Source organism: Odocoileus virginianus, unplaced genomic scaffold, assembly GCF_023699985.2.
Source record: "Odocoileus virginianus isolate 20LAN1187 ecotype Illinois unplaced genomic scaffold, Ovbor_1.2 Unplaced_Contig_32, whole genome shotgun sequence".
In the NCBI taxonomy this organism is placed as follows: domain Eukaryota; kingdom Metazoa; phylum Chordata; class Mammalia; order Artiodactyla; family Cervidae; genus Odocoileus; species Odocoileus virginianus.
Window position 1 is genome coordinate 282,310 of NW_027224349.1, and position 26,474 is coordinate 308,783.

Genomic DNA, 26,474 nt, shown 5'->3' on the forward strand with positions numbered 1-26,474 from the left:
CTCTGCAGTGCCTCCGGCTTTGGGGTATGAGGATAAGGCCAGGCCTCCCCCCCCCCAGGAGGCTCCCCTGGGCCCTGGGTAGAAGAACACTAGAAGGATTCCCTACTCCTCCACATCTGGAGGAACTCCTCCCTTGACATCCCTGCTCTGTCTCCCCTCCCTTCTGCATCTGCAGGACCTGCATGGGCTGAGGCTGCCCTCGGAGGTGGCTCTGGAGGACAGAGGAGTGCAGGGGAAGTTGCTGGAGGATAGGTGGGGCTCCTGGAAGGAGGAGAGAAGGTAGAAGGGGCTCCTGAATCAGAGAGCCAGGTCCAGAGGTCAGAGCCCATGGAGGGGTGAGGGGGCATGTATAGGATGCGGACCCTGGAGGGAGGAGGAAACGAGAGAGTGGAGGATAACCCTGGAGGTTAGCAGGGGGCTCTGGGATGGCAAAGGACTCAACCTGGAGGGAGAAGCAGGGAGTGGGGCTTAGATGGGTGCCTTGGAGGGTGGAGGGGGCCTCAAAGGTAGGAAGTGTTCTCTAAGGGTGGAGGGCTAGGCCTGAGCACCTTAGGAAGATCCCCAGGGCCGAGTGGGATCAAAAGGGGGCAGTAGGCAGTGCCTTGTTCTTGGAAGCCTGCTAAAGCCTCCTAAAGCCCAGCTGGCCTCTTTCTTTCCCAGCAGGAGCCTTCCCTCCCTCTCTCATCCACAAGATCCTCTCAGAGGGATCCCTGAAGAGCTAGGGTGCCCAAGAGGGAAGAAGACTCCATTGGAGGGAGGAGAGGCCCCAGAGAGCAGAGGCCCAGGGGTCCCGGGGCCAGAAGGCTCCCCAGGATCAAGTGAAGGCAGAACCCTAGGGTGTTCCCCAGTGAACCTTTCTGTCTCCTCATAGATCCCTCCTCTTCCTGATGGAGCGAGTACTGCTGCTCTTTCAGCACAAAGGCATCAAAACCACTCCTTTCCTCCACGATAGACCCTCAGTTGATGGTCCCCAGAGCTTTCTCCACACCCCTCTGTCTGATACCTAGTCACTTCTGGGGCTCCTCCCATCAGCCTGTCTGCAGGAGTCCCCCACTAGCACTTGCTAGGCATCTTAGGCATGGGGAAACATAGACTCTGTGTCTTCCCTCACTGTCATCTTGCCTATGCCTCTTATTCCTGATCTTAGGAAATGCTTTCAGTTTTTCTCAGTTGAGAGTAATGTTTGCTGTGGGTTTGTTTTATATGGCCTTTTCTTATGTTGGCTTAGGTTCTTTCTATGCCTACTTTCTGGAGAGTTTCTGTCATAAATGAAAGTGGGATTATGTCTGAAGTTTTTTTCATGCATCTATTGAGCTGATCATCTGGGTTTTATTCTTTTATTTGTGTGATGTATCACATTGATTGATTTGCATATATTGAAGGTTCTTACATTCCTGGAATAAATCTCACTTGATTGTGGTATATGATTCCTTTGATTGTGTTGTTGAATTCTGTTTGCTAGAATTTTGTTGAGGATTTTTCTTCTATGTTAATCCTGTAATTTTCTTTTTTACTGGCATCTTTTGTAGTGTGGTGATGGTGGCCTCATGTCCTTTAAAAAAGAGAAATTATTTGATGGGATTTGGTGAGATTTTTTTCAAAAAGAAGTCATAAGCTAAAATTTGAAAGTTTTCAGCCTAACCATATTAAAAGAAATAAAATGTGTTTGAGAGGGAACTTGACAGTTTGTCTGGCATTTATAAGAAGATTGATGTGAATCACCATCTGAGCAGTAGGTTGGAAGTGTTCATGAAGGCAGTTGGGGAACTGGTCAACCATCATAAACAAGGCCCTATTGTCTGGGATAATTGAGAAAGCACAAAAGAGGTGATCTAATATTATGATATTATTTTGCCTCCAGCATGTCAACTGAGATGTCTTCAGAATCTAAGAGCTATTCATCAAAAAATAGGAGATTGATTAAGTCTAGACTAAACCCAGGAACTATTCTTCAAAACAGTGCAACAATGAACCTGAGGGCATTTTGTTTATTATGAGAGTGGCCCTTTCATCACAAACCCAGTGTGTAATGTGTGAAGGATGTAACTGTATCAAAGAAGGCTGTTCAGTGAAGAGATCCTGCTAAGGCAGTAGTACACTGATTGATGGTGTTGGGCACTCCTAAGCTTAGACCAGTACACTCATACATGATTTCATCCCAGAAGACCAGAAGACATAAGATAGCAAATCCAACAGCTTTGATAAGAGCTGTACCACGCTAAGTCATGGAGATAGGGTCGCCAAGAGCCATGTGCCTTCACTGTGAGGAACATGGGCCTGATAAATTTTTGGTTTGTTCCAGACTTGTTAAGAAGTGGAGTAGTCCCCATAGTCAACAAAAGTCTGAAATGCAGTGCTTGCGTGCAGTCTCAAAAATGACGGAAAGATCTCTGTTTCCAAGGCAAATCATTTGGTATCACAGTAACCCAAGTCTGTGCCCCAACCACTAATGCCGAAGAAGCTGAATGGTTCTATGATGACCTGCAAGACTTTCTAGAACTAACACACAAAAGATGTCCTTTTCATCACAGGGGACTGGAATGCAAAAGTAGAAAGTCAAGAGATACCTGGAGTAACAGGCAAGTTTGGCCTTGGAGTACAAAATGAAGCAGGACAAAGGCTAACAGAGTTTTGCCAAGAGAAAGCACTGGTCATAGCAAACATCCTTTTCCAACACAAAGAGACGACCCTACACATGGATGTCCCCAGATGGTCAATATAAAAATCAGATTGACTATATTCTTTGCAGCTGAAAGTGGAGAAGCTCTATACAGTCAGCAAAACAAGACCAGAAGCTGACTGTGGCTCAGATCATGAACTCCTTATTGCAGAATTCAGACTTAAATTGAAAAGGTAGAGAAAATCACTAGACCATTCAGGTATTACCTAAATCAAATCCCTTACAATTATCCAATGAAAGTGACAAATTGTAAATCAAACCCCTTACACTTATCCAGTGGAAGCAACAAAGATTGAAGGGGTTAGATCTGATAGACAGAGTGCCTGAAGAACTATGGATGGAGGTTCATGACATTGTACAGGAGGCAGTGATCAAGACCATCCCCAAGAAAAAAGAAATGCAGAAAGGCAAAATGATTGTCTGAGGAGGCCTTACAAATAGCTGAGAAAAGAAAAGAAGCTAAAGGCAAAGGAGAAGAAGAAGGATATAGCCATCTGAATGCAGAGCTCCAGAAAATAGCAGGGAGAGATAAGAAAGCCTTCCTCAGTGGTCAGTACAAAGAAATAGAGGAAAACAACAGAATGGGAAAGACTAGAGATCTCTTCCAGAAAATGAGAGGTACCAAGAAAACATTTCATGCAGAGATGGGCACAATTAAGAGCACAAATAGTATGGACCTAACAGAAGCAGAAGATATTAAGAAGAGGTGGCAAGAATACACAGAACTATACAGAAAAGATCTTCATGACCCAGATAATCACAATGGTGTGATCACTCACCTAGAGCCAGACATCCTGGAATGTGAAGTCAAGGGGGCCTTAGGAAGCATCACTATGAACAAAGCTAGTGGAGGTGATAGAATTCCAGCTGAGCTATTTCAAGTCCTAAAATGATGCTGTTAAAGTGCTGCAGTCAATATGCCAGCAAATTTGGAAAACTCAGCAGTGGCCACAGCACTGGCAGAGGTCAGTTTTTGTTCCAAAGAAAGGAGAAAGGCAGTGCCAAAGAATGTTCAAATTACTACCTAATTGCACTCATCTCACATGCTAGCAAAGTAATACTCAAAATTCCTCAACGGGCTTCAGTAGTATGTGAACTAAGAACTTGCAGATGTTCAAGCTGGATTTAGAAAAGGCAGAGGAATCAGAGATCGAATTGCCAACATACATTGGATCATAGAAAAAGCAGGAGAGTTCCAGAAAAACATGTGCTTTATTGACTACACCAAAGCCTTTGACTCTGTAGATCACAACAAACTGTGCAAATTTCTTAAAGAGATGGGAATACCAGACCACCTTACCTGCCTCATGAGAAATCTGTATGCAGGTCAAGAAGCAACAGTTAGAACTGGACATGGAATGGACTAGTTCAAAAGTGGGAAAGGAGAACATCAAGGCTGTATATTGTCACCCTGCTTATTTAACTTATGTGTGGAATACATCATGAGAAACACTGGGCTGGATGAAGCACAAACTGGAATCAAGATTGACAGGAGAAATATCAATAACCTCAGATATGCAGATGACACCACCCTTATGGCAGAAAGCAAAGAGTAACTAAACAGCCTCTTGATGAAAGTGAAAGAGGAGAGTGAAAAAGTTAGCTTAAAACTCAATATTCAGAAAACTAAGATCATGGCATCTGGTCTCATAGCAGACAGATCTGGTCCCATGGTTCATGGCAGACAGATGGGGAAAGAACGGAAACAGTGAGAGACTTTATTTTTTGGGGCTCCAAATTCACTGCAGATGGTGAGTTCAGTCATGAGATTAAAAGACGCTTACTCCTTGGAAGAAAAACTATGATCAACTGAGACAGCATATGAAAAAGCAGAGACATTACTTTGCTGACAGTAGTCCATCTTTTTCCGATAGTCATATATGGATGTGAGAGTTGGACCACACAGAACGCTGAGCGCTGAAGAAGTGATGCTTTGGAACTGTGGTGTTGAAGGAGAATTGAGAGTCCGTTGGACTGCAAGGAGGTCAAACCAGTCTATCCTAAAGGAGATCAGTCCTGAATATTAATTGGAAAGACTGATACTTAAGCTGAAAGTCCAATACTTTGGCCACCTGATGTGAACTGACTCACTGGAAAAGACCCTGATGCTGGGCAACATTAAAGGCAGGAAAATAAGTGGATGACAGAGAATGAGATGGTTGGATGGAACCACCGTCTCAATATACTTGAGTTTGAGCAGAGTCTGGGAGTTGATGATAGACAGGGAAGCCTTATGTGATTCAATCCATGGGATTGCAGAGTTGGACATGACTGAGCAAATGAACTGAATTGCACTGAACTGAACTGTTACCTCTAACTTCCCTCTTGTAACTGGAATGTGGATCTTGTACCTGTCCCACCATTGTATTTCAGAAGTACATGACTTGTTTGCTATCATAGATTTATAACTGGAGAGGAATATGCATTAAATGAATCATACCTTGTGACTTAGCCATAACTAACTTAGGTATGTCAACTGAAGAAAGCGTATGACCCAAGAGTTTGCAGTTAAGTTTTACCAGAGGACCTTACTGAGGATTGTAACCTGGAATACAGTGTCTTAGATCTCTTTGAGGAAAGTGAGTTAAGGAAGAATACAGGATATGTAGAGTTTTTTTCTTGGAAGAAAGCAAAGTACAGTTAAAAAGGTTGTTTCTAATTACAGAAGCTCTTCCTTGGTAGCTCAGCTGGTAAAGAATTTGTCTGCAATACAGGAGACCCTAGTTTGATCCCTGGGTTGGGAAGATCCACTGGAGGAGGGATAGGCTACCCATTCCAGTATTCTTGGGCTTCCCTGGTGGCTCAGCTGGTAAAGAATCTGCCTGCAATGCAGGAGACCTGGGTTTGATCCCTGGGTTGGGAAGATTCCCCCTGGAGAAGGGAATGGCTACCCACTCCAGTATTCTGGCCTGGAGAATTCCATGGACTGTGTAGTCCATGTGTAGTCCACAGGGTTACAAAGAAGCAGGTGTATAAATTACAAAAATTTATGAAAGCAGATGTCTCAAGGTAATCATTTAAGCACATTTTCTGTGTTTAGGAATATGCAAGAATTTGGGTCATCAACTGGGGAAAGACTGTAGGACAACTGTGAGTTCAGTTTTTTGTTTTTTGTTTTGTGAGTTCAGTTTTAATTGGGGCAAATAAGTACTGTACTCTGGGAGACACCCTCTCAGAAGATCCCTCCAAGGAACTGCTCTACAGAGGGAGGGTATATGTCTTTAGTGAAGGGGATATCCATTTTGATAGAAGTTTACAACTAGTCATGAGGAGCAGCTATTCATTAGATATTGTTGCAGAAACCAGTACTCAAGAAACCAAGCACCATACTGGAGAGTTGGAGAACTCAGGTTTTTTACGCTGGTGGGCCCAGAGGAGTTAACACTCTAAGCTCTGAGCCCTGAACAAAGGGGTTACAGAGTTTTTATAGACAGACTATAGTGGGCAACACTAGCTGTTAATAGGCTGGTTTAAACTAAGGGGTTTTGCACGCATGGGAACAGCAGTCAAGATGAGGAGGGGGATGTCTGACCTGGATAGGCTTGATTAAGCAGGTTTGCAGGGGCTGGACAATTGCAAAGAGCAGGACAAGGGTGAGTGAGATAAGCTCCAGTTCCTAGTATTGCAAGTCCCCACTTTCTGAGACTATGTGACCTACATGATCAGACTTTGCAAGGAGCAAGCTGAGTTACAGAGGCAGAACGAGCAGGAGGTTATGTAAAATTTTAACTTTTCCTCTTTACTATGACAAGATGCAAGAAATAGGGCTCAGAAGAAACTGTGTTCAGGTTGTGCTGTTGCTTTAGCAGAATCTTTTCACTGAAGAGCCTCCTTTAATACAGTTAAATCCTTCTGGCCCAACACGTTGAGTTTGTGATGAAAGGGCAGCTTCCATAATTTACAAATTGCCCTCAGGATCATTCTTCCACTGTTTCGATATTATTTCTTGGCTTTACTCTCAACTTAATCTATAGGATAGTTCTAAGATTCTCTTGAGATACTGGATACATAATAGTCTCCTTAAAAGATTGGGCCAGATTCTTTCTGTTCTCTGTTGGACCGGGAAAAGAGAAAATGTTAGACTCAGTGATGTCTGACTCTTTATTATCCCATGGACTGTAGCCTTTTAGGCTCTGCTGTCTGTGGAATTCTCCAGGCAAGTATGCTGGAGTGCGTTTCCATTTCCTTCTTCAGTGAAACTTCCTGAGCCAGAGATGGAACCTGAGTCTTCTGCATCACAGTCAAATTCTGTACTGTCTGAACTATCAGGGAAGCCTCAGATCCTGGTCTTTAGATATAAGAAGATAGAAGAATTGGGCTCAAAAAAAAAAAAAAAGAAGAAGAAGAAGAATTGGGCTCATAAAATCCTCTCCTGAAAACATCTAGCCATCTGAAGACTTGTTCTCTCACCCTCACCCCTGCAACATTTGTTTTGTTCGGTCAGTAAGTTGTGTCTAACTGTTTGTGACCCCATGGACTGCCGTATACTAGGCTTCCCTATCCTTTGCTGTCTCCCAGGTTTTGCTGAAACTCATGTCCGTATAATTGGTGTTTCCATCTAACCATTTCATCCTTTTCTAGCCCTTTCTCCTTTTACCTTCAGTCTTTCCCACTATCAGGGTCTTTTCCAGTGAGTCAGCTCTTTCCCATCTTGTGGCCAAAGTATTGGGGATTCATCTTCAGCACCAGTCCTTCCAATGGATATTCTCAGTTGATTTCCTTTAGGACTGACTGGTTTGACCTCCTTGCAGTGAAAGGAACTCTCAAGAGTCTAATCCAGCTCTGCAGTTCAAAAGCATCAATTCTTCATTGCCCAGCTTCTTTGTGGTCCAACTCGCACATTCTTAACATGATAACTAGAAAAAACATGGCTGTCATTTCTGCTCTGCATCCTGAAGTCTTTTCCATGGGTGTTGAAAGTCAGTCATTGCAGTGGGTAGTGATGCAGTCCTTGTAGAAGCAGGTGGCCAGTAACTTTCTTCAGTTGTCGACTAAAATATTGACTTTTTTCACTGCATGAACTTTGCGTAAGTGACAACTTTTAATTAGCAGGGCTCATTGAAATTATCCCTTAGATATGGACCTTAGTTATCTAGGGTACACAATGGGTTGCCCCGTGGGAGCAGTTGCACTAGCCACTGATTAGAAGGTGAGCAACATTCTTTGTTTACTGAAATGGCATGCAACATTCTTAAATTTGCAGATACTTACATGAGACTCTGGACTTAAGACTTCTTAGTTGTTGTGTGAGAGACATGAATGACTGAGCAGAAGAAGCAAGCCACAGATGAAATGCTTTGGTCTAGATATTTATGTGTCTTTGTAAATTCATATATAACACAAAGGTGTTGCTTGTTAGATTGTGCCAATGTAACAGTACATTTTTCCCCTTTAAATTAAATACTTGTCCCTGGGATGATATAGGATGGTATTCAGTTCAGTTCAGTTCAGTCACGTGTGATTCGTTGTGAACCCGTGAATTGTAGCACACCAGGCCTCCCTGTCCATCACCAACTCCCAGAGCTTACCCAAACCCATGTCCATCGAGTCAGTGATGCCATCCAACCATCTCATCCTGTCGTCCCCTTCTCCTCCTGCTACCAATCCCTCCCATCATCGCGGTCTTTTCCAATGAGTCACCTCTTCGCATGAGGTGGCCAAAGTACTGGAGTTTCAGCTTCAGCATCAGTCCTTCCAATGAACACCCAGGACTGATCTCCTTTAGGATGGATGGGTTGGATCTCCTTGCAGTCCAAGGGACTCTCAAAAGTCTTCTCCAACACCATAGTTCAAAAGCGTCAATTTTCGGCGGTCAGCTTTCTTCACAGTCCAACTCTCACATCCATACATGACCACTGGAAAAACCATAGCCTTGACCAGATGGACCTTTGTTGGCAAAGTAATGTCTCTGCTTTTTAATATGTTGTGTAGGGTGGACATAACTTTCCTTCCAAGAAGTAAGCGTCTTTTAATTTCATGGCTGTGATCACCATCTGCAGTGATTTTGGAGCCCTAAAAATAAAGTCTGACATTGTTTCCACTGTCTCCCCATCTATTTCCCATGAAGTGATGGGACCAGGTGGCATCATCTTAGGATGATATAAGCATCCTGTGCCTAATAACTTCTTCCAGTGCTTTTGGTTGTTTATCTAAATACGTTTTTTGTAGTGAGTATTTTAAAAATGATTTCTGTATATTTTAGTTGTCTTTCTTTTGTGAACGTCTGTGTTCCATCCTGTTCCCCCAACACCTTTGTGAGTATTCTGAACCATGGATTAAAAAAAAAAAATACAGTGTGTTAGCCACTGTTTATATTAATTTTCTGATGCCTCAGTTTTCCAAAACTTTGCTTTCTAAAGCCTTTATTATTAGCAGGTTTAGATAGACTGGTGTGTGCCATTATTATAAACATTAACAATTTCACATTTAAAGATTTTCCTGCATCATTGACCAAAGTATTATTTTTATTTAGTTTAATAAACATTTAAATTCCTTCAGAACTGTCACAAAAAGAAGAGGAAGATCCTGCTGTTATTGAAAAACAGTTAAAAGAAGAGAAGCTGTTGGAGATAGAGAGGTCAGCACTGATTTAAAAATCTTAGTATATTCAGTTATTTTACTTGAAATGATAAAGACTTTATTAATACAGATTTTTAAAATCTGTACAGCTCTGATAGGATGATGGAGTTTATGGAGTAAAGAGTGTGTGGGAGGGAATTCTGTATTTTTCCCTTAATTTTGCTCTAAATTTAAGACTTCTGCACGATTAAAGTGTGGAGTTCTAGTTTTCAGAGAAGGGAAGATATGCCACATAATTTTTTAAAAAGCATAAATATAAGGGCAAGCCAAGAGAAATTTTAAAGGTGAGAACTTGCCTTTGTTTTAATTGTCAGTGTGACATAGGTTGTGAAGTCTAACGTAGAGTCCTACATGTGATTCTTTGCATTTTTTTATGTGTTGGATTTAATCTTTTTGGTTCACTTTCCTCATCTGTTAAATGAAAGAATTATTATATAATTTGTTTCTGTAAATGTTTTTAATGTGTTTATTGCTTATTTAAATTACTAATATAGGACATACTTATTTTCTCCCAATGGGGTTTTCTTATTTAGTGATAAATTAATAATAATCATGCCTTACTGTTTAATGTATATGGTATCTTTAAAGAATATATTTGGTATTTTTAAAACCTGTATAACACTTTTTTTACTTTTTAAAATTAATTTTTTTTTTATTGAAGGATAATTGCTTTACAGAATTTTGCTGTTTTCTGTGAAACCTCAACATGAATCAGCCATAGGTATACATATATCCCCTCCCTTTTGAAACTCCTTCTCATGGTATCTGTATAAAATATTTTTAACCAAAGTATTTTTCACAGCTTTAGTTGATTCATTGCCTATGCAAAAGAACAAGTAAATCAAAGAAGATGAAAATTGAAACAGCATCAATAAATACCACATACTCACAGAGAGCCTTTGTTAGAAAAAGTTGAATGCAAATGTATGAGTGCAAAGATAGTTAGACATGTGTTTACATAAATTTGTTGCTGATTATATAATACATATCTTTCAATATCAATGCAGAAGTCTAATCCACTCATTTTAAAACCAACCTGCTATTCATTGTATAGATATAGCATATTTTACCTATGTATTGTTCTCTACTGATATACATTAAGATCATAGTATGTTAAAAAGAAAATAAGATTACCCTTTTATTGTTATACAAAACTTTAAGTTAACATTTATGCTTATATAATTTTCATAATTTCTCTATTACTTCCTAGGAAAATATCTAGAAATGAAATTACTGTGATCAAAGAATATGAATATATAACTGGAGAAAAAGGGCTTCTGGGTTTGTAGTTTTCTCCAGCAGTGAACAAAAGTGCCCATTTTTCCCGTTTGTTCAGTTCAGTTCAGTCTCTCAGTCATGTCCGACTGTTTGCGACTCCATGGACTGCAGCACGCCAGGCCTCCCTGTCCATCACCAACTCTTGGAGCTTGCTCAGACTCATGTCCATTGAGTCTGTGATGCCATCCAGCCATCTCATCTTCTGTTGTCCCCTTCTCTTGCCTTCAATCTTTCCCAGCACCAGCATCTTTTCCAGTGAGTCAGTTCTTCGTATCAGTTGGCCAAAGTTTTGGAGTTTCAACTTCAACATCAGTCCTCCAGTGAACACCCAGGGCTTATCTGCTTTAGAATGGACTGATTGGATCTCTTTGCAGTCCAAGGGACTCGCAAGAGTCTTCTCCAACACCACAGTTCAAAAGCATCAATTCTTTGGTGCTTAGCTTTCTTCACAGTCCACCTGTCACATCCATACATGACCACTGGAAAAACCATAGCCTTTCAAGGCTGCAGTCACCATCTGCAGTGAATTTGGAGCCCAGAAAAATAAAGTCAGCCATTGTTTCCACTGTTTCCCCACCTATTTGCTATGAAGTGATAGGGCTGGATGCCATGATCTTAGTTTTCTGAATGTTGAGCTTTAAGCCAACTTTTTCACTCTTTCACTTTCATCAACTAAAGAATCTCTTTAGTTCATCTTCACTTTTGCCATAAGGGTGGTGTCATCTGTATATCGGAGGTTATTGGTATTTCTCCCAGTAATCTTGATTCCAGCTTGTGCTTCATCTAGCCCAGTGTTTTTCATGATGTACTCTGCATGTAAGTTAAATAAGCAGGGTGACAATATACAGCCTTGATGTACTCCTTTTCCTATTTGGAACCAGTCTGTTCCATGTCTAATTCTAACTGTTGCTTCCTGACCTGCATACAGATTTCTCAAGAGGGAGGTCAGGTGGTCTGATATTTCCATCTCTTTCAGAATTTTCCACAGTTTATTGTGATCCACAGAGTCAAAGGCTTTGGTGTAGTCAATAAAGCAGAAATAGATGTTTTTCTGGAACTCTCTTGCTTTTTCTATGATCCAATGAATGTTGGCAATTTGATCCCTGGTTCCTCTGCCTCTGCCTTTTTTAAATCCAACTTGAACATCTGCAAGTTCACAGTTCACATATTGCTGAAGCCTGACTTGGAGAATTTTGAGATTCACACTAAAAATAGAAGTTTATTTTTATTTTTATTTTTTTTGTAGGAAAAATGACTACTAACCAAGGATGTTAATCTTCTATGTCTTATATGTATGACATATACTTTTTCTTGTTTATCATTGATCTCAGTTTGGTTCACAACATTACTTACAATTTGATTTTCATAATTTTATATCCAATATCTGGCATTGGTGTCAGACTTATTTTTTTTCTTTTAGTCATTTAGGAACCTCAGGACAAAAACTCAAGAGTCTCTTAAGGGTTTCAAGTTAACCCATAATTTTATGGGAAATAGCAGGTTTACTAGTTCTGCAGTCTTCCAGTTGCCACTCTAAAAATGCATAGAAATTGAAGGATTATACCTTCTCAATGTGAAAGCCTAAGTCTTAGTTTGATCTTGTTATTTGCTTTATTGGCACTTGCACAAGGTTTTATATAAAATTAATCTTCAGTGACATTTTAATCATTCCCCAAATGTTTTATTTGCTATAATATATGCCATGTAAATGTGTGTATTTGTAGAATGATGCCAGTTTTTTTTGATTATGTAATTATATCAATAGGCAAAACTTACATGATGAATGGTTATTAAGGGAGCAGAAGGCACAAGAGGAATTCAGAATAAAGAAAGAAAAGGAAGAGACAGCTAGGAAACAGAAGGAAGAACAAGAGGTATGCTTTTAGTTAAATTAATCAGCTAGCTAAACAGTTAAGATAACTTTTAATTAAAGACTTTTTCACATTACAAAATACATGTCTTGAAGAAGAATAACAACCAAGAAAACCTCTAAAAAAGCTGGATTCTTTGTGTGACCAATATATACTTAATTTTTTAAATTTACTTTTCCCATGTGGTGAAGGTTTTGAATATTAAATCTTTCTTTTCTCTTTAAAGACAAAGTTAAAGGTAAAACAGGAAGAACATCAGAGAAGAGAGAGAGAAGAGGAGGAGCAGAAACAACAGGGGAAAAGAGAAAAAGAGGTGATTCCTATCATTAGAGGATAATACGTGGAAGATCCCCTGGAGGAGGAAATGGCACCACACTCCAGTATTCTTGCCTGGAGAATCCCATGGACAGAGGAGCCTGACAAGCTATAGTTTGTAGAAGTGCAGAGTTGGACACGACTGAAGCAAGTTAATGTGAATGGGGTATATGATGGATTTGAAGCTGTAAGCAATGGGAGGGCTTGGAGGTTTTGATTTTTTTTTACTTATTTTGTTTACTTTTGGCTGCATTGGTCTTCATTGCTGAGCTTGTGCTCTGTCTAACTGTGGGGTGGAGGGGCTGTTCTTCATTGTCTTCTCTAATTGCAGAGCCCAATTTGTAGGTCACAAGGCCTCAGTAGCTGTGGCAGTGGTCAGTCTCTCTGTAGCACACAGGCTTCAGCAGTTGCAGTGTGAGGCCTGGGCTTATAGTTAGGATTTGCAGGCTTAGTTGCCCTGTGGCATGTGAGATCTTTCTGGACCAGGGCTGGATGTTCCCTGCATTGGGAGGCAAATTCCTAACAACTGGACCACCAGGCTGTTTTGCTGTTTAGTGGTTTGCTTTTTAAAAGTCTTTTTTTTTTTTTTGTACAGACACACACTAGAGAGTTTCCTTAAAATGTTTTTCTTTATGTTCATGCAATAGCAGTTAGGACTGTCTTAGTTTAATGTTTTTCTTCAACTTTACCCAGTGTGAAACACAGTTTATAATGGGCAGAAACTTTATCTTTAGAAGAGAAGTAGTAAAAGTTTCAATGTCTGCAGCCCATTACATGTGTTACAAAGCAGCCATGACAGAATGTAAAACATATAGCTGTGACTGTGTTCTAATCAAATTTTACATAGAAGTAGACAGCCTTTGTATCTCGTTAGTGAATGATGTGACTTAGGTTCTGTCCTATGTGTTGACTCGTTTTAAAGACATTTTATATATGTTATGTTTATTTTGTTCCTTATGTCCTGCCACCAAGAAGTATTTAATTTCAAGAAAGCAGTTTTAAGAGTTACGTAGTTCTTTTTGTTACTATTAAATCTTTACTTGATTAATGTGTGGCTCAAACAATTGACTTGAAATATTTGACTTCTTGTCCTTAATGGTGTGATTATTTCAAAAATTCACAACCCATCTTTGCTTGAATGAATTCATCAGATTTTTTTTTTCTGTAGTATTTCTAATCCTGAATTACATAAAATTGATTTTTAACCACCATGTAATGGGAAAAATGGATTTGTACTTGTGTCTTGGTCATTATGGGTAGAAGTAGTCTTCCCAGCCTTTGTATTTTGTATCTCAGACCATTAATTCCAGTGCAAATTTTAGGCTCTTTTATCTGAGTACTACTTTGTGGAGTGGATATGAGCTGTAACACACTGGATTTTCAGGGGACAAGAAGATTGAAACTTTTAAATTTGTTTATAGAGAAGAATCAATTCTCATTTTAACTGTAGAGCATCTTTCACTTGAGTTGTCCAGGCTTCAGACAAAAGTTACGGCTTTTTTAAATGTGATTTTTTCTTTTTTTTTAAGGAAGTGTAGAAGACATTAAGCAGAAAGCATATAGTATAGTCATCCCTGATACTTCAAATCATCTTTAGATTTTTACAATGCCAAGTCTAGTGTAAAAGGTACAAAAATAGCTGCCAGTACATGGCAAAATCAGGTTTTGCTTTTTGGAAGTTTGTAGGGTTTTTCCAAAATATTTTGAACTGTGGAACCTGGAGATACAGAGGACTAACGATAGATTTTAAGAAGATTTAAGAAATACATTCTGCTGCATGCTGGACAGTTGTCTTGTTGACAGTTGTCTTGTTGATGGTGATAGGAAAGTGAAAAGAAAAGGATAAAGTGAAAGGAAAAGCAAAGTGAAAAAGATAAAGTCCCTGCTCTTAATGTTACTTTGCTAGATAGGGGAGCTATATGATAAGTTACTGAAAAAGATAATTTGCAGTGAGGTTAAGTGTTGCAAAGAAATAAAACAAGATGATGTGATAGAATGTTGGGAATAATGCTGTACTTCCTTAGATAAATCATCATGGAAAATTTCTCTGAGAAGCCAGTGTTTTCAGCTGTTTCTTGGGTGCAAAGATCTCAGGGGGGAAGGTTTTGGGCAGAGAGGACTCTTGAGTGTGGAGCTGAATGGAGGTGATGTTCTTTAAATCCCAGAGACCAAAGAACAGAGTGGCAGAGGAAGGCAGTAGGTCAGAGGGCTAGACAGGGTCAGATCATTTATTTTTTTTTTATTTTTTTAGTTCTACCAGTTTATTGCTACCAACCCATCTCCCTCCACCCTCGTGCACACATGCTCAGTCATGTAATCCCATGGACTTCAGCCCGCCAGACTCCTCTGTCCATGGATTTTTCCAGGCAAGAGTACTGGAGTGGGCTGCCATTTTCTTCTCCAAGGGTCACATCATTTAAAGTCTCCTGGATTGGAAGGAGTTAGGACTTCATGTCAGTATAATGGAAATTCATTGTCTTAACCTTTAATAAATCATTGATCACTTTATTTAAAGAATTGGGGATAGGAAACATGACCAAAAAGAGTAGAGTCAAGATAAGGCTGCTGTTTCAAGTAGGATATGATGTATTTGTGATTTGTATGAGGATCTTCCTTGTAGCTCAGTGATAAAAAAACCAATGTGGGAGATAAAAAAGCTGCCAATGTGGGAGACCCGGGCATTGATGCTTGGGCAGGAAGATCCCCTGGAGGAGGATATGGCAACCCACTCCAGTATTCTAGACTGAGAAATCACATGGACAGGAGGAATCTGGCATGGTATAGTCAGTCCATGGGGGTCCCACGGAATCTGATATGAAGCACACATGCCCAATATGAGAATTGTGCTTTACAAAGGTAAGGACACAGATTTGGGGCATCTTGTGGTTAACTGAGGGGAGTTGTGTGGAAGGCAAAGGAAGAGTCCAAGTCATGCTCTCAGGAGTTTAGTTTGAATGAGTAAGCAAAGAAAGTGGCAACATCTGTTACTGAGTTAGGATATTTAGAGGGTCATCGATGAGGGAACAGAAGTTCTGCCCAGTATGAAGTGAAGAACTGAAGTGAAATTGCTCAGTCATGTCCGACTCCTTGCAAACCCATGGACTGTAGCCTACCAGGCTCCTCTGTCCATGGGATTCTCCAGGCAAGAGTACTGGAATGGGTTGCCATTTCCTTCTCCAGGAGATCTTCCCAACACAGGGATCGAACCTGTGTCTCCCACATTGCAGGCAGATACTTTACCCTCTGAGCCACCAGGGAAGCCCAAATGAAAGTGAAAGTCATTCAGTCATGTCTGACTCTTTGAGACGCTATGGACTCTTAATGTTACTCTGTAGAGTCCATGGAATTCTTCAGGCCAGAATACTGGAGTGGGTAGCCTTTCCCTTCTCCAGGGGATCTTCCCAACCCAGGGATCAAACCCAAGTCTCCCACATTGCAGGTGGATTCTTAACCAGCTGAGCCACAGTTTCCTGTGGAGCACAGAGGACTCTTAAATGCCATCTAGATTTATCAAGTCTTTTATGTAATTTTTTTGCATAATCTTTTATGTAATTAGAGAAGTCTAATGTGATTAAAACTTATCCAACTGTCAGTTACTTAGCAATGTATTAAAGTTTTGGAGAACTTACTTTGCCTTATCAAAAAGTTTGAAGTCTCTCATACATCTGCAATGCTACTTTTCATGTAATAGTTTTAGCTTTTATCAAATCTTATGATGTAGTGTCTAGCATTGTATTTTATAATACTCATTGATATCTCATGTTAAAAACTAGTATATGGTATATATAAGTATAAACACACTAACTTGTTTCTGAAATTTATAGGGGTATTTTAAAAGTACTTCTATAATGTTTTATTCCTTTTTCTATTTAAATAAAATTTTTCACCTATATTCTTTTGAAAGCTTTTCTGAAACTCTGTCCTGTAGAAGACAGATAAGAACCTGAAGCCTTGCATGTATAGGGTTTTTTAAATCTTAAATTGAGTTTCTTAACCACAAAAGCTAGTTGTGACTTACTGGATTTTCAGATTTATATTCATCTTATGTTTGCATTTGTAGGAAACTGTTCAGAAGATGCTGAGGCAGGCTGAAAATGAGGTATTTTTTAAGCTTTCATTAACAATTTTGAGACCAATGAACACTTCTTTAAAAACGATACTGCCAGTAATGTTGCTTTTTAGGTTAAGTTTCTTAGATCCTGTCTGAATGTGGGATTCACATCTGAGGCTCTGTGATTTATACAACAGCAGCAAAAATGAATTGATGAACAAAAGCAAAAATCACCCCCATGGACTGGACTTGTTTATGGTCCTTAAAGTATGTGTAGCCAGCCTCATATTTTTATACCCAGATGGATGCTTTAATTTGAATCAGAGTAAATCAAAGGGGTGGTTCCCTAACAAGTCCTTAGACACTTTTCGGAATGGATAGAAGGGAAACCTAGGTGACAGCTCCTGGTAGTCAGGGTGGTGTCTGATGATGGACAGTGCCAAGGACCCATGAGAGACCCATAGCCACTGTCTCACAACAGTTGTTTGTAGAGTGTCAGTTGTGTGGTACAACTTAAATGTATATTCTTTTAGGAATCTTTCTTTTTTGAAGAAAATATTTTAGATATACTTTAAATCTTTAATTCTGATGGATTTTTAAAACCACCAATAAAGTCATGGTTATTTTCAACAGTTGGAAGGTGGTGCTGCATGGCAAAACCCAGAACCGCCCATGGAATTAAGAATAAAGGAGAAAGAGCGAGCTAATTGTCCATTCTACAGTAAAACGGGAGCTTGCAGATTTGGAGATAGGTAAATAAATATGTTTTATTGGGTCAGAATTAAAAAGAGTCAAACATTGAAGTTCTTGAGTTCTCTTTTGGAAGAGACACATCTTTAGTTTAAATTATAAATCATATGGCACCTATTGCTTTATTGATGCTTTTCCAGTTCACTGTACACTACTGTTTGTTAGAATTAACTTACTTTTCAGATGGTGCTTCCTTTACCTTCCTCCCATCCCTTAAAAATATCTTTCTTTTGTTTTCTACCCTGTGCTTCTATTTGTCCAAATGGACACATAAAGGGCAAAATAGAACATTTGTACTCTTTCAAGGAACCGTAGAACCCTAACTTTGTTTTTCCAGTGGAAATCACTTCTACAAAGTGAGCTTTTAAAATCTGCTTCACTTTAAATGAGTGTGCAGGACAAAATCAGAGTAAATAAGAGATAAAATAGACTTATTAACAACTCTCATTGTAGTCAGCCTCAGGGTTCAAAAACTGGCTTCAGTGGTTGTCATTTTGGGGAAATTAAGCTTTCTGTGTCTACTTTCCTTATCTATAAAATAGAGATTGAAAATAGTATCACCCTTATAAGGGGGTTGTGAGACTAATGTGAGTGAATACATGGAAAGCACAAAGAAGAGTGCAGGCACTGGTCAAGCAGTCAGTGTCTGGTTATATTTTCATTATGATCAATGTTCCCATTGTGCTCTGAGCCATTCTTCTTTCATATTTCTTTGGGGTCAGTGTTTCTGAGTCAAAGCATGTGGAAATCTAAGTGTTGATCTCTTCACCCATTTAACAAATATTTGAACATTTGTATTCCATGCCTTTGTGATTTTTATGATTTGACTAATTTATCAATAAACAGCTCAAAGTACATACAGTAATTCACCTCTGTCCATAGGGATGTGTTTCAAGCACCCTCCATGCCTGAGCCACCAAACTCACTGTATACCATTTTTTCCTAAACATACATACCTATAACAAAGATAATTTTTAAAATAAGCACAGTAAGAGTGTTATTACAACTTAGTAACTATACTTATTAATATTAGTAATACTACTAATTGGATTTTTCTACAGGGAACCTAATAATACTAAAATAATATAGTAGTGATAATAGTATGAAACAGTTATAACGTGATGAGAAATGAGGTGTCTGTCTTACGCTTCAGTTAGTCTTCTTATGATGTTGTCATAGTATTTCATCATGTTGCTCAGAACAGCACACAATGTAAAACTTTCAAGTTGTTATTTCCAGAATTTTCCACTTACTGTTTTAAGACCCTGGTTGACTAAGAGTAATTGAAACAGCAGGTAAAGGAAGATTAATAGAATATACATATATTTGTAGTAAATAATTCACGAAATTAACTATTCCAGTTTATATACTGAGGAGTATAATTATGTGTACTGAGGAGAGGATTCCCTGGTGGCTCACATGGTAAAGAGTCTGCCTGCAGTGCAGAAGACCGAGTTCGATCCCTGGGTCAGGAAGATCCCATAGAGAAGAAAATGGCAACCCACTCCAGTATTACTTGCCTGGAAAATTCCATGGACAGAGGAGCCTGGGGGCTACAGTCCATGGGGTTGCAAAGAGTCAGATATGACTGAGTGACTTCACTTTCATGAGAAGATCTCATCATGATCTTTGTTGTTTTTTATGTTAGTCACAAATTTGTATCTGCCTTATGACCCCATGGACCATAGCCCATCATACTCCTCTGTCCATGGGATTCTCAGGCAAGAAGACTGAAGTGGTTTGCCATGCCCTCTTCCAGGGGATCTTCTTGACTCAGGGATTGAACCCTCATCTGCTGCATTAGCAGTTCTTTACTGCTAGTGCCACCTCATAACATTCCCCAAAACAGAAATGAATAGACAAATCCATGAAACTTTCATTATTTTATATATTTACTCATAGTATTATCCTTGCTGTGTTTTTTCCTTCAAAAAAGATTTTTTGTTTTCAGCCTAAACTAGTCTTCACCTTTTTACGTTTCTAAAAATAATATTCCTAAATATAATAATAATAATAATCCTGAATGGTGATTTACATCAGGATCATCTGAAAAACTTTTTTCTAAAAAAATTTTTATTTTTGGCTGCAATAGGTCTTTTATTCATTGCTGCTCACAGGCTTTCTGTAGTTACTGTGAGCAGGGTTGTGTCACATAAACTTTATTGCCATATGGCATTGAAAAACTTTTAAAACATGTTCTTCAGGCTCATCTCCAATTATGTGTAAGTCTCGGATATTTTTAAATGTCTGGAATTGAGAACCATTCATGTAGAGTATTTAACTGCTTTTATATTCTATAGTTGGGGACTATATTTGCTGATAGTTATTTATGAAGGTATTCATAAAGTGGTAAGCAGTGAAGGAGTCCCTTTGAGGAATCAGAAACTAAGACTAGGGATTTTACTCCTTTTTGTAACTGTTAGAATCCAACTGTAGGTTTAATCTCATAAAAAACAGTAATTCATTGGTTTAGTATACTAACACTCAAAATAATATTTAGTGGATTAGTTTTGAAAGACAGCTGAGACACAGTGTGTGAGAAGTTGAACCAAAGTTTAAGTTCCCTTTCAAGTTTTTAGCTGCCTCACCCCTTGTTTTTATTCTATCACTAACATTTCCTTGGTTGTTTAAGGTTATCCTTGCGGGCTTACCTGGTGGGCAAGTGGTTAAGAATCTCCCTTGCAGTGCAGGGGACAGCAGTTTGACCCCTGGTCTAGGAAGATCTCACATGCTGCAGGGAAACTAAATATGGGCACTCTAGAGCCCATGCTCTACAATAAGAGAAGCCAGGAGTCAGAAGCCGGTGCACCACAACTAGTGGCTCCTGTAGTAACTAGAGAAAAGCTCATGTAGCAACAGAGACACAATGCAGCCAACAATACATAAGTTTTTAAAATTAAAGTTATCCTTGGGACTCCTCTGATGGTTCACTTGTTAGGACAGTGTGCTTTCCTTGCCAGGGACCCAAGTTCAGTTTCTGATCAGGGAACTCAGATCCCACAAGCTTTGAGGTGCAGCAAAAAAGGAAAAGATTATCCTTTTATTGGGTTCATGTGAGGAAAGGAGAGATTCAGAAAGTCACACATGAGAGTTGTTCCACAGAGATATCCACAGTGGTCAGATTAGTTTGTGCTGTACCTAGTAACTCGGTTATGTTGAACTCCTTGTGATTCCATGGAATGAATATAGTCTGCCAGGTACTCAGGTCCATGGGATTTTCCAGGCAAGAATACTGGAGTGGGTTGCCATGCCCTTTTCCAGGGGGGTCTTCCCAACTCAGGGATTGAACCCATGTCTCCCTCACTGCAGGTGGATTCTTTACTCTCTGAGCCACTGGGGAAGCCCTGGTGAAAATGAATTTAAAAGGTTATACACTGTCATTAGGAACTGATTATTTTGTATCAGTTCTTAATACTTGAACAGGCATATGAAGTTCGCATTAAAAATGTCCAAACAGTGTGTGTGTATATGAGAATGAGTCAGGAATGTTCATTTGTGAGATCATCAGAGAGATATGCCAATAACATAAGCATTTCTTTGGTTGCTTGTTTTTATAAATAGTAAGTTTGAATCCTTCTGGAATTAGCATTTGTTCAAGTAACAGCTTTGACAGTTCTCTCCACCAACTCTCCAAAGAAAGATAACTGCTCATGAAGAGTATGCAATATCTGTCATGACTGTTTGTTTATACCTTAACCTACTTCCAAAAGTGAATTTAAAAAGCTACACACTGAGTTAAATAAAGTGAAAATAGGAAGCAAAGTGGAAAGAAGGAAACAAATTGTAATGAATACACAATAGATTTGACTCTGGATTTTAATGCCTTCCAGTTCTTTTAAAGTGCTTTTGGGAATCACAGAGGGTTGCCTTCTCTCAGCTAACTTCATTTTTTAATACACTCAAGCTTGTATGGATGCTTCCCAGTTCAGTGGGAATTTTCCCTAAACTGAGTGACTTGACTTGGTTCCAAAATTCACAGATGCGTATTTGACACCCTGGGAACTAGAGCTGACTTACAGCCTGTGAACAGAATTTTAAATTCATTAATTAAGGTCCTTGTTTACTCCTATATTTATTTAAACCAATAATATTTCAGTTTAGAGTTAACAATGTCAGCTGAGGTTAATCCTTTGAATTCTGTTAGTAGCTACTTTGGAATATATCAGACTGCAAGTTGAATAATCTAGGAGGTCATTTGGACAGTAACACTCAACATTTCAGAGGTATGCATAATAGGTATTGGCATTCTATATTCATTGTATTGGTAGGTACATAAATGTATAATCTCTATATACTTTTTCATCTTACAATATGAATCCATGAAGCAACTCACTGTTCTCTCTCCTTGAACTGCTGGCACCTAAAGCTGACTAGTTTTTAACTAGAATACATTAACTTTTATTTAGTTGGAACCTTGAGCTGAAAGAAGTTTTCCTCATTTTATCTTAGGACATGAAAGCAGAATATATAATAAAGGTCATATTTTATGGATTATTGAAAATTAGAATACATTAACTTTTATTTAGTTGGAACCTTGAGCTGAAAGAAGTTTTCCTCATTTTATCTTAGGACATGAAAGCAGATTATATAATAAAGGTCATATTTTATGGATTACTGAAAATTGAGTCTATTCACCCTTGATCCACTGTAAATTGCGGAAAGTATCCTTGTATGTGTGTGTGTGTGTATGTATGTGTATGTGTATATTATGCCATATAACAAACACAGAGTAGACTATAAGGTAGGTCAGATCTCCTTGATCATCTCTCAACTCAACTTCTCAAGGTGTGAGGTCATTTCTTTACAAAGTGAGCTTTGTAAAGATGTGCTTGTCGTAGTGCATTAGTAGGATCAGATGAAAAATAAATGCCATGAAAACTATGAACCTTTTTGTATACAATAAGATTGAAATATATCATCATGGGGAAACTAACAAGATGGTGCTAGTGAAGCATATTAACCCACACTTGACTCCTTTTCACCTATGTACTGTAATCAGTGACTTTGCACAATCAAGTAACAGCTGAGCTCATTTGTAGCACTGTGCATGGATGTCAGCAAGGTTATGTAACAGTTGAGGTCACTTGTAGCATGGTGCATTTGTGTAGCGAGATAGTCACTTGGTCACACTTTACTTTGTGCAATATGCCTCTGTGAGCTTCACCATGAAAGCAGTTGCTCCTGCTGCATCAGGGCTACGTTGAATATCATGGTTATATTTTATGAGGTTATGTTATGGCTACATTACGTCTGCTTTGTCAACCAGGAGAAAGGTTCTGTTATGGCTGCTTGAGTCTCTTTCCACCCTCTCAGTCACACTTTGCCTGTGCTGGGTTGAGCCAACAGTATGATCAGTAAGACAGTTGGCATCATGAACATTATCAGCAATATACAGCCATTAAGTGGAAACTTGTTTTTGGCTATGCAGCATGCAGGGTCTTAGGTCCCCAGCCAGGGATCAAAATTGCTCCACTCAGAATCCTAATCACTGGACCATTAGGATATTTCCTGGAAACTCTTAATTTACACTATTATGTAAGCATTGGTTTAATCAAAGATTGTATAAAGCCATTCTGACCTTTCTCCTGAGCATCTCATATGGCACATTTGTGTCACACTGTCACAGTGACTTGTCATGTGAGAGGACCATCTTTTTCTGTATGGTTTTATATAACAGGCTTCCTGAACTTCAGTAAAAAGCAAGTTAATGGCATTTAAACTTGGAAATAATTCCCACCTTTATATTTCAATGAGATTCACTTTAATACTTTTTGTTGTGTTGAAATGTAAAGTTTGAGTGACGTTTGTCATCTTACAGTTCACTTGAAACAACTAAGTTGCTTGAGCCTTTAACTCATATTTTGAATCAAGTTTTTCTGTGTAATTTCTCACACTGGACTACTGAACTTTTTCCTTCATGTGCAGGTGTTCACGTAAACATAATTTCCCAACATCAAGTCCCACACTGCTTATTAAAAGCATGTTTACAACGTTCGGGATGGAGCAGTGTCGAAGGGATGACTATGACCCTGATGCAAGCCTAGAGTACAGTGAAGAAGAAATCTACCAGCAGTTCCTGGACTTTTATGATGACGTGCTCCCTGAGTTCAAGAACATGGGGAAAGTGATCCAGTTTAAGGTGGGCACGAGCAATGTGTCTAGAGAACGAACTGGTCTGCCTCCCTCTGAAGTGCCATCTGGGATGGGAAAGCGAGAGCACAGGCTGTTTACATAGGTGGGATGTGTGCCATGCTACAGGTCCTGCCTCATGTTGCAAGGAAATGTTAAGTCCTTGTCTCTCCCTCTCCATCGAGCTTTGTTGCTAATAAAGTAGAGGCACTACATACAACTGTAAATAAGTACTGGCTTGGTGCTAGGTTCTAAGGTTTTCATGAAAAGAGATCTTTTCATCCATTCAGTACCTTTATGGACCAACTCTTTTACAGCCTTTGAGTTCTCTGCATAAGGTCTTCTGCAGATAGCGGTCTTAAGAGTTTGCTTATGGACTACATATAATGGGGAATGCACCTCCATACTTGGAACACAGCTTTCTAGTTGTTGTATTATAGTGATGGTTCCAGCTTGCAATTTCTGCCCAAAGTATACATTATAGTATTTTTTTTTTTGAACTACCAAAGACCATAAGATGACTTTTTCAGGGACAGGAAAAGCTGTGCTGGTTTTCGTTACTGTGTGCAGGCTTTTTTCTAATGGTGGTGAGCAGGGACTACTCTCCAGTTGCATTATGTGGGCTTCTCATTGCAGTGGCTTCTCCTTTTGACCATGGGCTCCATAGTTGCAGCTTGTTATCTCAGTAGTTGTGCCACACAGGTTTAGTTGCCCTGAGGCATGTGGGATCTTCCTGGATCAGGGATAGGGAACTTCCTGGATCAGTGCCATGCACTGGCAAGTAGATACTTACCCACTAAGCCACCAGGAAGGTCCAGACCTTCACTTGTCTTTTGTTGTTCAGTCACTCAGTCGTAGCTGACTCTTTGGACTACAAGGAGTCCACCATGGACTACAGCATTCTAGGCTTCCCTGTCCATCACCATCTCCTGAAGCTTGCTCAAACTCATGTCTTTTGAATTGGTGATGCCATTCAACCATCTCATTCTCTGTCATCCCTTTCTCCTGCTTTCAGTCATTCTCAGCATCAGGGTCTTTTTAAATGAGTCATCTCTTCTCATCAGGTGGCCCGAATATTAGAGTTTCAGTGATTACTCAGAGTTGATTTCGGGCGAACTGGTTGGATCTCCTTGCAGTCCAAGGAACTTGCAAAAGTCTTCTCCAACACCACAATTCAAAAGCATCACTTTTTTTAGTGTTCACCTTCTTTAGGGTCTAACCCTTACATCCATACATGAATACTGGAAAAAACCTAGCTTTGACTACACAGACCTTTGGAACCCACATCTTTTGTATTACCGGCAGTTGCTTTACTGCTGAGTCACCACAGAAGCCCTGACTACTTTACTCACATACTTCAACTGCAATTCATAGGTAGAACTGAGGTTTTTGTAGAAATTGAAGGTAAATTGCAGTTCCATATTGAGCAGATCTATTGGCATAATTTTGCAGCTGCATTTTTGTAGTTTGCAGAATTTCTAGCTTTTTCATTTATTGTATTTCTTATGATTTCCCTGATCAGTGCCCTTTGATGTTATTAATCCAAAAAGATTTTGACTTGCTGAAGGTGCAGATGATAGTTACCATTTTTTTTAGCAATGAAATATTTTAAGGCATATACATTTGTTTTTCGTTTTTTTAGTTATAATGCTTTTGCACCCACCCTTATTAAATTTCAGTATAGTTTAAACATTATTTTATTATATGCTTTCAGAAACCAAAAAATTTGGGTAACACATTTTATTGTGATATTTTACTGCACTTGTCTAGAAGCAAGCCAAATCTCTTGAGACATGTATATGTTATTTGCCAAGCTTATACTTATCAGACTGGTAATTCATAAATGGAAAGCAATTAGTAAGTTTTTAGTAAGAAAGATTTTTAAACATCTGTTATGGAAATTTTAAAAAGATTTTTGGTATAACTGGTTTAATTACCTTTATGTTTACTTGTTCAGTGTTTTAAGGCCTTTCACTCTTACTGTAGGAGTACTAGTATATATATATACTAGTGTACTAGTACTAGTACTAGTGTAATTCATTACTGATGTCACCACCCCTCCTTCCTTTTGGATAGGGGTGTGCTCTAATAAACTAACAAATTGGTTAAGTTTGAAAATTATTTTGGGGAAGAAATCCTAACTTTACTATGATTGAAAGTTTTTCTACTGTTATATAAATACATGTATATATGCATCTGTGTCTGGAATTCCAAGATGTGAGCAAGAGAGAAAAGAATAGAAAGAAATGGCTTCAACATTTCAGCAAAGTAAAACTAACATTCTACTTATTTTACAATGTTAGTCAAAGTTAAAATTTGCATTTCATGGCTTATGTTATAACTGATTTACCTTTCCTATAGTCTCATGCATATGGAAACATTTTGTATTTATTGAATACTGAATCTGATCTACAGAGATCTAATAATGGAGGCCTGCAGTGCTGCTGTATGATGAAGATGCCTTCTGAACATCCTAGTGGTCAGGTGGTTAAGACTCTGAGTTTCCGCTGCAGGAGTTAGATCCCTGGTTGGGGAAGTTTCACATGTTTGGATGGTGCAGCAAAAAAAAAAAAAAAGATTAATTATTAAGAAGGCTTTAATAAAACTGAAAGTATTATCTCAGTTTGGGAATCTTTTGTTGGTAAGCACATTGGGTAATACTAATGTGTTTGTGTATTTGTTAGCTGTTAGACAAAGTGTATTTGATAGCTGAATCTTTTTTCCCTAAGTTATTTTCTATAATAGACTTCATTGCTTCTTAGGTCAGTTGCAACCTGGAACCTCATCTGAGGGGCAATGTATATGTTCAGTATCAATCGTA

At 39.0% G+C, this 26,474-nt stretch overlaps 1 protein-coding gene across 1 annotated transcript in view; it reads left to right on the forward strand.

Moving 5' to 3' along the window:
* The first annotated feature begins 345 nt into the window (after positions 1-345).
* The window catches only part of LOC110132254 (U2 small nuclear ribonucleoprotein auxiliary factor 35 kDa subunit-related protein 2-like), a 38,502-nt gene continuing 12,373 nt past the window's right edge, over positions 346-26,474 (forward strand). The window contains exons 1-8 of the mRNA XM_070464607.1: positions 346-406; positions 9,179-9,257; positions 12,303-12,411; positions 12,635-12,721; positions 16,784-16,822; positions 17,408-17,526; positions 23,450-23,663; positions 26,416-26,471. Coding sequence (XP_070320708.1) covers positions 346-406; positions 9,179-9,257; positions 12,303-12,411; positions 12,635-12,721; positions 16,784-16,822; positions 17,408-17,526; positions 23,450-23,663; positions 26,416-26,471 — 764 coding nt within the window. The remainder of the gene's footprint in view (positions 407-9,178; positions 9,258-12,302; positions 12,412-12,634; positions 12,722-16,783; positions 16,823-17,407; positions 17,527-23,449; positions 23,664-26,415; positions 26,472-26,474) is intronic.